The sequence below is a fragment of the Sinocyclocheilus rhinocerous genome, unplaced genomic scaffold, assembly GCF_001515625.1.
Source record: "Sinocyclocheilus rhinocerous isolate Xijiao unplaced genomic scaffold, SAMN03320098_v1.1 scaffold3173, whole genome shotgun sequence".
Lineage (NCBI taxonomy): Eukaryota > Metazoa > Chordata > Actinopteri > Cypriniformes > Cyprinidae > Sinocyclocheilus > Sinocyclocheilus rhinocerous.
In genome coordinates, this window is record NW_015665376.1 from 152,239 (window position 1) to 163,263 (window position 11,025).

General features: G+C 36.6%; 1 protein-coding gene across 2 annotated transcripts in view; it reads right to left on the bottom strand.

Moving 5' to 3' along the window:
• Nucleotides 1-11,025, bottom strand: part of LOC107731328 (RAD54 like 2) — a 28,950-nt gene that overhangs the window by 3,535 nt on the left and 14,390 nt on the right. The window contains exons 4-21 of one of the 2 annotated variants that reach the window (XM_016542382.1): nucleotides 10,461-10,573; nucleotides 10,258-10,371; nucleotides 9,098-9,333; nucleotides 8,824-9,006; nucleotides 8,607-8,740; nucleotides 7,069-7,265; nucleotides 6,638-6,980; nucleotides 5,662-5,839; nucleotides 5,362-5,583; nucleotides 4,266-4,384; nucleotides 4,000-4,109; nucleotides 3,032-3,131; nucleotides 2,749-2,954; nucleotides 2,493-2,668; nucleotides 1,507-1,703; nucleotides 1,237-1,415; nucleotides 1,054-1,143; nucleotides 871-960 (exon numbers count right to left, since the gene is read on the bottom strand). In XM_016542382.1, coding sequence (XP_016397868.1) covers nucleotides 871-960; nucleotides 1,054-1,143; nucleotides 1,237-1,415; nucleotides 1,507-1,703; nucleotides 2,493-2,668; nucleotides 2,749-2,954; nucleotides 3,032-3,131; nucleotides 4,000-4,109; nucleotides 4,266-4,384; nucleotides 5,362-5,583; nucleotides 5,662-5,839; nucleotides 6,638-6,980; nucleotides 7,069-7,265; nucleotides 8,607-8,740; nucleotides 8,824-9,006; nucleotides 9,098-9,333; nucleotides 10,258-10,371; nucleotides 10,461-10,573 — 2,987 coding nt within the window. Of the gene's footprint in view, nucleotides 1-870; nucleotides 970-1,053; nucleotides 1,144-1,236; nucleotides 1,416-1,506; nucleotides 1,704-2,492; nucleotides 2,669-2,748; nucleotides 2,955-3,031; nucleotides 3,132-3,999; nucleotides 4,110-4,265; nucleotides 4,385-5,361; nucleotides 5,584-5,661; nucleotides 5,840-6,637; nucleotides 6,981-7,068; nucleotides 7,266-8,606; nucleotides 8,741-8,823; nucleotides 9,007-9,097; nucleotides 9,334-10,257; nucleotides 10,372-10,460; nucleotides 10,574-11,025 lie in introns of both variants that reach the window. The other variant, XM_016542381.1, reaches the window with a different exon arrangement.

Genomic DNA, 11,025 nt, shown 5'->3' on the forward strand with positions numbered 1-11,025 from the left:
CTAACCGCTATGTTATGCTCACGTGTTCTGATAATAATAGCTTTCTAGGACTAAACATTATTTGGATAATTGGTGAAAAAAAAAAAAAAATTGTTTTTAAATATCTTAACCCTATTAGAACTACCTGAAAAACTAAAAAGCAATTTATTTAATTTGAAGGCCTGTCCGACTAAAAAAAGGTTGGGAAACACTGGTGTAGACTACTTGGTAAAGATCTGGGATGGTCACCGAAAGATTGTACAGTCAAACCCCGGTAAAGGGTTAATCCATCAACAATCAAAACTGTGGTCTTGATCAAGGTAGAGGTCTGTACACTCCTGGGACTACTGAGGCTATGCCACTATGAGGCTAAGTTTTGAAATAATGAGTGTAAGGGTGGTAGGAAAGATGAACAGTTTCAGGTGAAGTTTTCGATATTCTCAATCGAGAAAAGCACCATCCTTTTGCCTCTACCTCTATCAGTGGGCTTTTAATGGCTGGAACAGGACAGACAGAATCTTGCAGGAACACGACTAAAACATCCGTCCCATGCAGACCTCTAGATCACGTCTTTAAAGCAAGAGCTTTTATCTTTGGAAAAACGTGCACTGATGAACTGTGCAAAATTATACTGCGCTTCAAGTAAGAATTTCCAGACATTCCTACTTGGAAAATAGAAAGAGTATTGCATAGCATATCCTCAACTGCAAAGACAATGGTACTACTGACATCTGGTTTGTTTCACCATTATCTTTATGTCCGCAAAAAAATGACTTCCGAAAAATTCGACTTTGAAATGCAATAAAAATCTATAAAATTGAGTCTTTTTTTCCTCAAGATTATGCCAGACTGCTAAGAACTGCTAATTAACAAATTAGTAAATTAGCACACCTCTTGAAGCTGTGGCTCCTCCTTCGGGTGGTCTTGACTTTCCAGAACGGATGGCAAATATCCTCCCATCGTTGGTCCTGATGTATGTGCCTGCAACGCCAGTGACAGAATATTAAGTGAATAAACCTTACCAAATCCCAGTGAACAGGAAACCCTTGCAACAGTCTTCTGAAACTGAGGTACCTTTGGATCCTCTGATAACGTGAATACTCTCTCCTGCACCGATCCGGGCTTGGACATCCGTGCTGCTGTTGGAACCTGGGATCACAATATCTGCAATGCAGAGATATAAAACCATGAAGAAACAAACTGGGAGACCTTAAACATAGCAAGAAATAGCATGGATTACAAGTGAACTGTCTGTACCAGTGGTGGTGACGATGCGCTGCACGTAAACGCCGGCCTTTTGCAGGTAGTTGACGGGGAATCCCGCGCTTGAACTGGGGACACTCATGGGTACCTGTCGGGGCATCATGGGAATGGGTGTGGACTGAACTGGTCTCACACTTGCAACTGGTTTTTCTTCTAAATGAGGAGGGGGCCGCCTGAACGAAAGGTTTAGATGAGCAAACACATTTTAAAACACTCTTTAAAACTGAAAGGCACTACATTGAGGGTTTTCTGTGGTGGACCCACCAGTTCCTCTGGCTGAAGGCGGGAATATTGGTGAGTCTCTGGTCACTAGCTGGGTAGTAATGTGCGTAAGAGGGCCGCTGATACGGCACAGACGCCCGCTTCTCATCTTCATAGCTTTTCTTGGCTGCTCTCTTTTCCGCTTTGGTCAGTTTCGAATCCTTGCGGTCCATCAGGAGAGACTCGTGATGGAACGGTTGCTGGTATGGAAAACAGACAGATATTAGCATAGGCGACTGAATGACCTAGAAAGGAATATTAGCACTCGAATTACTTAATCTTATTAATATTCATAAGTTAAACCTTCACCATTGTAGGATTTAGAATTTGTCTGAAACATTCCAATTTATAAATGTTTGTTTGTATGAAATTCTGATAAAAATTCACTTATGTGACGGGATGCTCCAGTAAGGTTATGAAGAAACGTAATCATTACCTAATTAATATTCATAAGCTCACACCAAAGTAGGATTCATCATTTTGCCAGAATACCTTAATTTGGACACTAAACAGCTGATGTATAATACAGATAGAGATATTATGTTACATGATTGGATGTGCCAGTAAGGTTATGAAGAAACTTAAGCTCAACCCAATTAATATTCATGAGCTCACACCAGTAGGATTCATAATTTTGCCAGAATAGCTTGATTTGGAGACTAAATAGTTGGTGTATAACACAGATAGATATTATGTTACATGACTGGACGCTCCAGTAAAATTGCACAGCTATGTAAACACAAAGTAATTACCATTCATAAGCTAAGCCTAAACCATAGTAGGATTCAGACTTAGGGCAGAATTTTTGGATTTAGAAAAATGGCTGCAAAAGTTTACGAATCAACAGCAACACAGCCTAATTAATATTCATGAGCTAAGCTTTCAAATCGTATGATTCAGAATTTTGTGGAATAGAATTCACTATTCCAGAATTTTGTTTGAAATAGTAACATTTTAAAACTGATATGGAAGACAAACAGAGTATTTACCTTGGTTAAGAGGTGTGGATATAACAGGCAGGCTTGTTTAATGACGATTTCTATGTCCTCACTAGGGACCTGCTCTGATTGGCTGGGACCAGGCACCTCCTCTACAAAGTGCAACAGTGACTCCACTTCCTTCCGTGTGAAGGTGAGGACAGGGTTCAAATCATCCACGACTCGATCTGTTCAACAGGCAATCATAATGTCAGAATTGTGTTTGCATGAAGACACAAAAACTCCCAGACCTTCCACCCTCTCTTACCAGACATGCCCTGCTTGGACACCTGCCGGTCGTAGATCTTCTTCTCCAGTGTGAAGTCACACACCAGCCTATAGATGTGGCAAGGCTTGCACTGGCCGTAGCGATACACGCGACAGACAGCCTGAGCATCGTGACATGGATTCCACGATGCGTCGAAAACCACCACGCGATTCGCACCGATCAGATTCACCCCCAAACATCCAGCCCTGCAAATAAAGCAGCCTGTTAGTCCAGACCTCATCATTTTGTCACTATTTGTGGCATATTTTGCACTCAAGTTCACCTGGTGGACAGCAGGAAGACCCAGGTTTGGTTGTTCGCTGGGTCATTAAACTGGTTGATGAGTCTTTCTCTCTCTGAAGCCGATGTGCTCCCATCCAACCCTGCACAAGAGACGAAAATGCAGTGAATTTACAAAGAACAAATACCCTAAACCACCACAAACCTCAGGCAGAGTTGATCTATAGGACGCAGAAATGAAAATGATTAATTAATATGCATTTAATAATGGTCTGTAGAAAAAGTTAAAACAAAAATAAATAAATAAAAGTTTCTTTGGACAAATATTTATGAAAATGCATTTTGAGATGTACTGCTAAAATATTTGAATACTTATTATATTAATATTTTTCAGATATTTAGATATATTAAACATTATAATTTAATCACAAATAAAGTTTAAAAATGCTTAAATTATAACTTAAAAATTACATGAATATTACAAATTATTACTATTATTATTAATTAAAATTATAAGACACTTATCACATTTATTTCTCTCACACAGTATAAACGAGGCGTTTAAAAATAAAGTTGCCTTTTTATTTTTCAAATATATTTGAATTATTAATTATTATTATTATTATTATATTTATTTCCCAAATTTTTAAACATTAAATTTCAACACACTTAAATTATCATTTAAAAATTCTAATAACCACACTTACCATTTCTTTCACACAGTGTAAATAAGTACACTGTATAGCTTAAAATATATAGCTGAAAACTTTGTGCATTTTTGTAATTTCTATTTTTTTTTGTCTTTTTTAATTAATGTTTATAATCCAAGTTATTTAGTTTTTTTTAGTGCTTTAAATTAAACTAAATGAGAAATGTTGCCTTAGCAACTAGCTGAAATAAAATAAGCTGCCGTTTTGAATATTTTATTTTATTTCATTTTTTTAATGGTTTTAGTTTTAGTTAACATTAACAACCCTGGTCCTTGGCATCAGAAAATGTTTGAAAACTCACTGTAGTAATTGACATTCCGGACCCAGCTGTGTGTCCCAGTTTCTGTTTGGATTGGCATGGGCCTCCGACTCAGGAAATCTTCCATAACCGTGAGTGTTGATAGACTCTGACTGCAAGAATCACACACAGATAAATAAGCCAGTGTAAGCACTGATGTAAATGCAAAATAACAGCATGGCTGACAGTTCAGGATGCTTAAGGAGAGATTACAGAAAAAGGCAAACATCTGTATACTGTCACACATGGAAAAGGTAAACATTTCCCACCTGAAAACAAGTATTTTATCTCTTCGTTTGACACTCTCATCAATTAGGTGGAAAAGCAGAACCATCTTGGCCGAGTTCTCCAGAACACCTGTCTGGTAGTTGGTCATGATGTCTTTTGCCTAAAACAAATGATTCAAAAAGCATTCAAATGTGTTCAAAATGTGCAGAAATTACATCATGAATAACACATGACCACAACATTTACAACTAAAATCTATTCAAAGTTCAAAGTTCATACCAAATTTGGGAAGAAAATGTATTGCGAATCAAGCCACTGAAAACACCGGTCAACACACATGTAAAACACAGTGCTGCGCTTTACTCTGAAACATGCATCACATACATTCATTTAAAGGGGTCATATGACGTTGCTAAAAAAGAACATTATTTTGTGTATTTGGTGTAATGAAATGTGTTTCAGAGCGACGAGACAAAAACATTCAAACCCATTATAAACGAGGCATTTGTTGCATCCAGTGGGGACATAATTACTGATTATAATGACTCGTACTGTCTTTTTACGCGTTGCATCATGCCGCGTAAACATAAAACCATGTCTGCATTTGTGATCGGAGAAATGACAAACAACAAGCCCTACTCTACACTGCTCAAAACTCGCGTTTGGTATCATCAGTGGCAAATCCTTTAAATATGAAAACGTACTTACAGGCTGTGAGTCAGCATTATTTATCAGAACACTGGCATTGTAGTCTACTCTCACAGGAAACAGTCCTCGTCCTCCGTAAAATGCGCCGCACACATCTGAATATTTGGGTTGAACTGTTCTGGAACAGTGTTGTAAATACAACTTAATCACTGATTTCTAGGCGTTTTAGGAGGGTGTGGACGAGTCTTAACTTTTATAAAGAATATCTCTTTGGGTTTGAGACTTTAGTCTTTGCAACTTTAGGGATCTTATCTATTCACAAACAGCTTGTAACACAAGGAAAACTTGAAATCGCATCATATGACCCCTTTAATTAAATCACAGCCTTTGTGATTTGATCATCACACTAAGCCATATTGCGTTTTCGTTTTTATTTCAATTAACTGTGTTCCTACAAAAATGAACTCCTTCTTAGTTGCAAAGTTTTACCCATTCATATGTGATGACTTGGTTGGCCCTCTCCTGTAAGGGGTTCAGGGGTCCCATAGCAGCCATCTTGCTGTTGGCCGGGTCGGACGACTTGCCCTTTATTCCTGGTGCAGAGCAGCGGGTCCCGCTGGTGGAGTTGAGGTCATCCAGGTCAAGATCCTGCTCATTGGCCAGATTTTCCTTCTGCAGAGTTTCGTACAAAACGTCCGGATGATTCCAGATCTACGGGGACGCACAAAAAGGAGTTATAAGCACATTGACTAATATATAGCAACACATGTGTCTTTGATGTGCAAGTACCTTGCAGCAAACACAGAAAGCTTTAAGCGGGTTGAGTCCAAGCCATCCGGTGTTTCCCGCCTCCCTGAAGCGGTTCATGAACTCCGTATAGAGCGCCCTCTGCAGGCGAGACAGTCGTACCAGGATCACGTGCTCCTCTTTCGCCGGCAGCTGATTGCGGAGAACATCATGACCTCGTCTGGGCAGGTACAAAACAGTTCAGCTTAATTTTTTGGTCCAAAATGAATGGTCCAACCCCAAAATGCACAAAAACGCCATTTTCGTTCTGCACCTAAACCTCCTTAAAAGATCAATTTACTTAAGAAGCAAATATTGTCAACAACAAGACTCATTTTCAAGACAATTTACTTCTCCAGAAAATATACTTTGCTTATATAATAATAAGTAGGGCTGGGTTTTGACACAAATTTCACAATTCGATTCGATTCTCATTCACAAGCTTGCGATTCGATTCGATTCAATATCGATTATTTTGGATATATATCAGGTACAGTACATACCAAATTTTCTCAAGGAAAAAGAATCTCTCAACTAATGCTGTAAAATATACATGAGAGTCATTTGGTACTACATTTCTATAATATTGAAGGTTAAAATTGACTGATTTGTTAATAAACAAAGAGAATAAATATTCAATAATAATGTTAAATAAACAATTATTATTCATAACTTTAATGACTCATAACATTTTATAAAAAAATTTTTTATTTTAATTACTATAACTCTGAACAAATTACAAAAGTATGTATATTAATAGACATTAATACAATTAATATAGTATTTTATTAACAATAACACGTAAATATAATACATATTTAATAAGAAATGTAATATGAATACTCAATAATAATAAAAATAACAAAATTAATTAGTACAAGTCATGAAATGGAAACATTTATGTTTAATTGTACATGGTCCCTTTTCAAAAAAATTAAATAAAATAAATAATAATAAATATTTCATAATAATTACTCACCTTTGCACGAAGCCCTCCAGCAGACTGTGCAGGACGTGACTCCTGTATCTCATGAGCTGGACGTCCTGCGGCGTGCTGTCTATACACTGGCCGTTCAGAATGGGACGCTCGAACATGTTACTGAACTCCTGCCGCGTCCCGAGGAAATCGGGCCGGACGAAATCCACCATGCACCAGTACTCGGTCAGGTTATTTTGCAGCGGGTATCCGGTCAGAACCACCCGCCGCCGCGACCGGATGTTCTTCAGGGCCTGCGAGGTGCTGGCGTGGCAGTTTTTGATACGGTGGCCCTCATCGCATATGACGACATCCGGACCGGGTCGCGACAGCGCTCTTTCAATCCCTGAAGATCACAGGACACATGGAAGTTCAGTATAGACCATAACCAGAGTAAACGCCATACATTTTTCACCCGCAAATCCCCGACAGACCTTTCATGAGCTCCTGCTGACGGTCCTCCTCATCCAGGTCGATAATTACAGGTCCCGCGGGTTTCTTGGACTTCCTCTTGCGGCCGGTCACAAAGCTCTTTTTGAGAGACAGTAGGCGGTACATCTCGTACCCCATTAGCAGCACCCCACCGTCACGAGTCCAGTCCTCCACCACCTTGGCCCGGGCCACCGTGGTTCTAGACCAGATGCGAGGAATACATTTATGTTACAGCAGATGCTAAAAAAGCCACTTGCAGTGCATTTAAGCTATGAATTTTATCAGTATGCGTGATCCTTGCCATTGCTAGCACCATTAGCTGCTGAACTACAGATCATCATTAACACTCTAATCTAACAAGGATCCCAAACATATTGTGAGAGATTATATTTGTCATTTTGCGGGTAAATCTCACAAAAACGAAATAAAAAAAGTAACTTAAAATTTAATAAAGGATTATATTTTGCATAAATTATATCTAGCCTATTCTCGAGTAAGGCTACAGTTTTATTTGAGACCAAGTCTTAATTGTAATTTATGACAATTAAGCACATTTTCTCTCCAAATTCATTACTGTAATGTGTTTCATATCCAATGTTTTTTTTTTGTAATTAACAAATAATTCTTATTATAATAAATATATGTAAATGTATCATACAACTACATATAACAAATATAAGTAAAAAATAATTTAAATTTTTTTGTTATTATCATTAATATTATTAGACATTTATTATAATCAGTTATAATAACATAACATGTAAATAATAAACATTTAATAATAATAATATTGAATGACCAGATTAAATTGTGTAATTTGTCATAAATATGTAAATTATATATTTTAAATGAAGATATTTTATATATATGCCCCTTATTATTACAATTATTCAAAATATATGTTATTATAATAACCTTTGAGTAATTTAATAATAATTATAAGAAGCATCTATTACAATAATATGTGTAAATAAAAATAATTATAATAATCATCTATTACAATAATATATGTAAATAAAAACGAACACTGTGTTCACATTGTCAATGGTGATTCTCGTTACTTTCATACAATGATTTTTTAAATTTAAATCACCTTAAATTAAAGCATAAATTATATGATTATATGTGAATATATTAATGGACATATTATATTGTTTTATTAACATTAACTTAATTATTATGTAATTTTGTACTTAATTTACTAATACATTTGCTCTTATTACAATTAGGTAATAACTATTTAATCTTGAATAATAATGGATTTAAATAAAGCAATATTATATATATAAAATAATAATTATTATTAATTTCATATTATATTCTTATCACATTAATGACACTGGAATTACGGCAATGAAAACTGAGGGCAGAAATGTGCTTAATTATTGATGTCACAATATAAAAACAAATAATAATTTAAATAATTTCCTACTTCTTTCATTTGTTTTTGCAGTGCAATATGATCTAAACATGTTCTTGTCAGTTTTCGTGAGATTCCCCCTCTTTGGAGTTCAAATAATAGGAAGTGCAGCGTTCATACTTGTGCTCATCATTGAGGATGTAAACCTTAAAGGTTCGAGGTAAAGCATGGACTGGATCCGTGTCGGGGGGAAGGGACTCAGCAGCAGGCAGCCAGAGATTAAACTCAGCCAACCAGTTCTGTAGTGTATTCACCTGGAGGCGAGAGGAGACATGAAAAACAAACCTCTCTGACAGAGCGACACAATCAAGGCAGTCTTTGGTTCTCAAATACTCACAGGTACAATGGCGAGGACAGTTTTGGCTCCAGTGTGCCGCAGCAGGACGTCGATAAAGGAGATGACCTGAAGGGTTTTGCCCAGGCCCATGCTGTGAGCCAGAATACAGCCGAAGCCACTGCTGCTCTTATAGCGCTCTAGAGACTCCACCAGGTTATCATACAGGAAACGAATACCACCAATCTGACAGAGAAAGGAGAGACATCGACAAATAGGTGCCATGTCCAAATGAAATGGAAAAATGGTGTTAATTTCATAGCAGAACAGCGGGTACCTGGTGTGGTTTAACAGCGCGGGCGAGCCGCGGGGCGAGGAACAGGTCCTCCTCGTCTCCAGGATGGTTGATATTGACCAGCACCCTTCCCTGGGCATCTGGTTGATTGAGGCTGTCGTTCACATGAGACCCGCTGCTCTCCTCCGTGCCAGGAGTGACAGAGCGATCTTCACTGTTGTCTTCCTCACTGCTTATCCGCAGGGCATCTTCATCACCTGAACTTAATTCGATCACATCTGGAGGAGCACAAATGAACATCAAGATACCTCAACCACAATTTGCTTCTTAAGAAAATAGATTTTGCCTACATTACACACACACACACATACACACACATATATATATATATATATATATACATAAACATATATATATATACACACACACACACATACATTTTAGGTTTTATAAACAAAATCTATATAGCCACGCACACAGTAATCTCAAGAAAAATTATGAATATTTAATAAAACGCATATGTAAATAATAATATTTAACAAACGTAAATAAACATTCATAATAATTTACATATATATTATTGCTATTATTAAACACAAATATATTAATAAATATATTAAACACAAATAAATGTGACTTTTTAAATAATATGTAAATAAATGTTATTAAATGTTGTTTATAAATATTATAACAAAAATAATTACATTTGAAACATGTATCACATAATATTTTACACACATACAGACAAAAGTAAAATTATTTATATATATTTACTGTTAATATTAAACATGTATTATAATGCATATTAAATAATAATTACAAAAAATATATGCAAACGATAATAAAGGTTTACTAAAAATATGTAAGTAATTGTATATAAACATCATTAATTACATATGTTTAATGTTAATGGTATTATTAAACATTTATCGTAATACATTTTATATAATAATTACTATAAATAAACGTAAATAATAAATGTTTACTAAAAATGTAAATAATTATGTTTAATAATAATAAAAATGAAAAAAATAAGACTTGCTTCAAATTACATATTTTGAGTTTATAAGATATACAAGTCATATAGTATAAAAATAGTAATAAAAACATGTAAATAATAAGAAAAATGTAATAATAATGAAAAAATGTAATGCAATAATGTAAATGACAAATACTGTACTACTACTAATACTTGACTTTACCATCTCTGAGGGCAGGCAGCTGAGGGGGCGGAGCTTCTTTAGCCTCGCCCTCGTCTCCGCTGCTGTCCAGACAGATCACTTCCTGTTTGGGACCTGGCGCTGCAGTGGATAGATCTGACAACGGCGGCACAACGCAACAAATTAACTAACTACAATACCAACAATTCTGCAGAGGAGGAGTGGGCGGCAAAGGCGAGTCTCACCTGCGAGAAGGGGGAAGTCTTTCCTCTGCTGTTCGAGACGCCGCCGTCGCTCGAGCTCCTCCTGCTGGGCAGCTTTGGTTCCCGCTTCCAGCTGGTGCTCCTTAAGGAGCTTCCTGCGAGCCGGAGGGGAGAGATGCAATTAGCAGGAAGACAAATTATTGTAATATATAAGTGTGACATGCTCAACATTCACACAGGCCATTTTTTTGGCCCAATGAGATTTCAGTGGCCAAAATAGAAACCGAGAGAGACAACACTTCCAGATGTGTGATGCTTATTGTGACTGGTTAGCATTAAAAAGACAGGATTTAATAGAGTCGGAAGTAAAACTCCTTACTTCTCCATAGGAAACTTAAAGGTCCCATATTGTCAAAACTGAAATTTCCTGGCTTTTTTCACGATAACTGAGGTCTAGGGGCTATTTAACTACCATATAAGTTTCAAAACAGTCAGTCCACAGTAAAATGCACACAGCTTGCATAAAGTAGCTGTGATTTTTCAGGAATCGTTGTGACTTCCGTAAAAAGTTGACATCAGAACTACACAGTCACTGCCTTCAGTCACC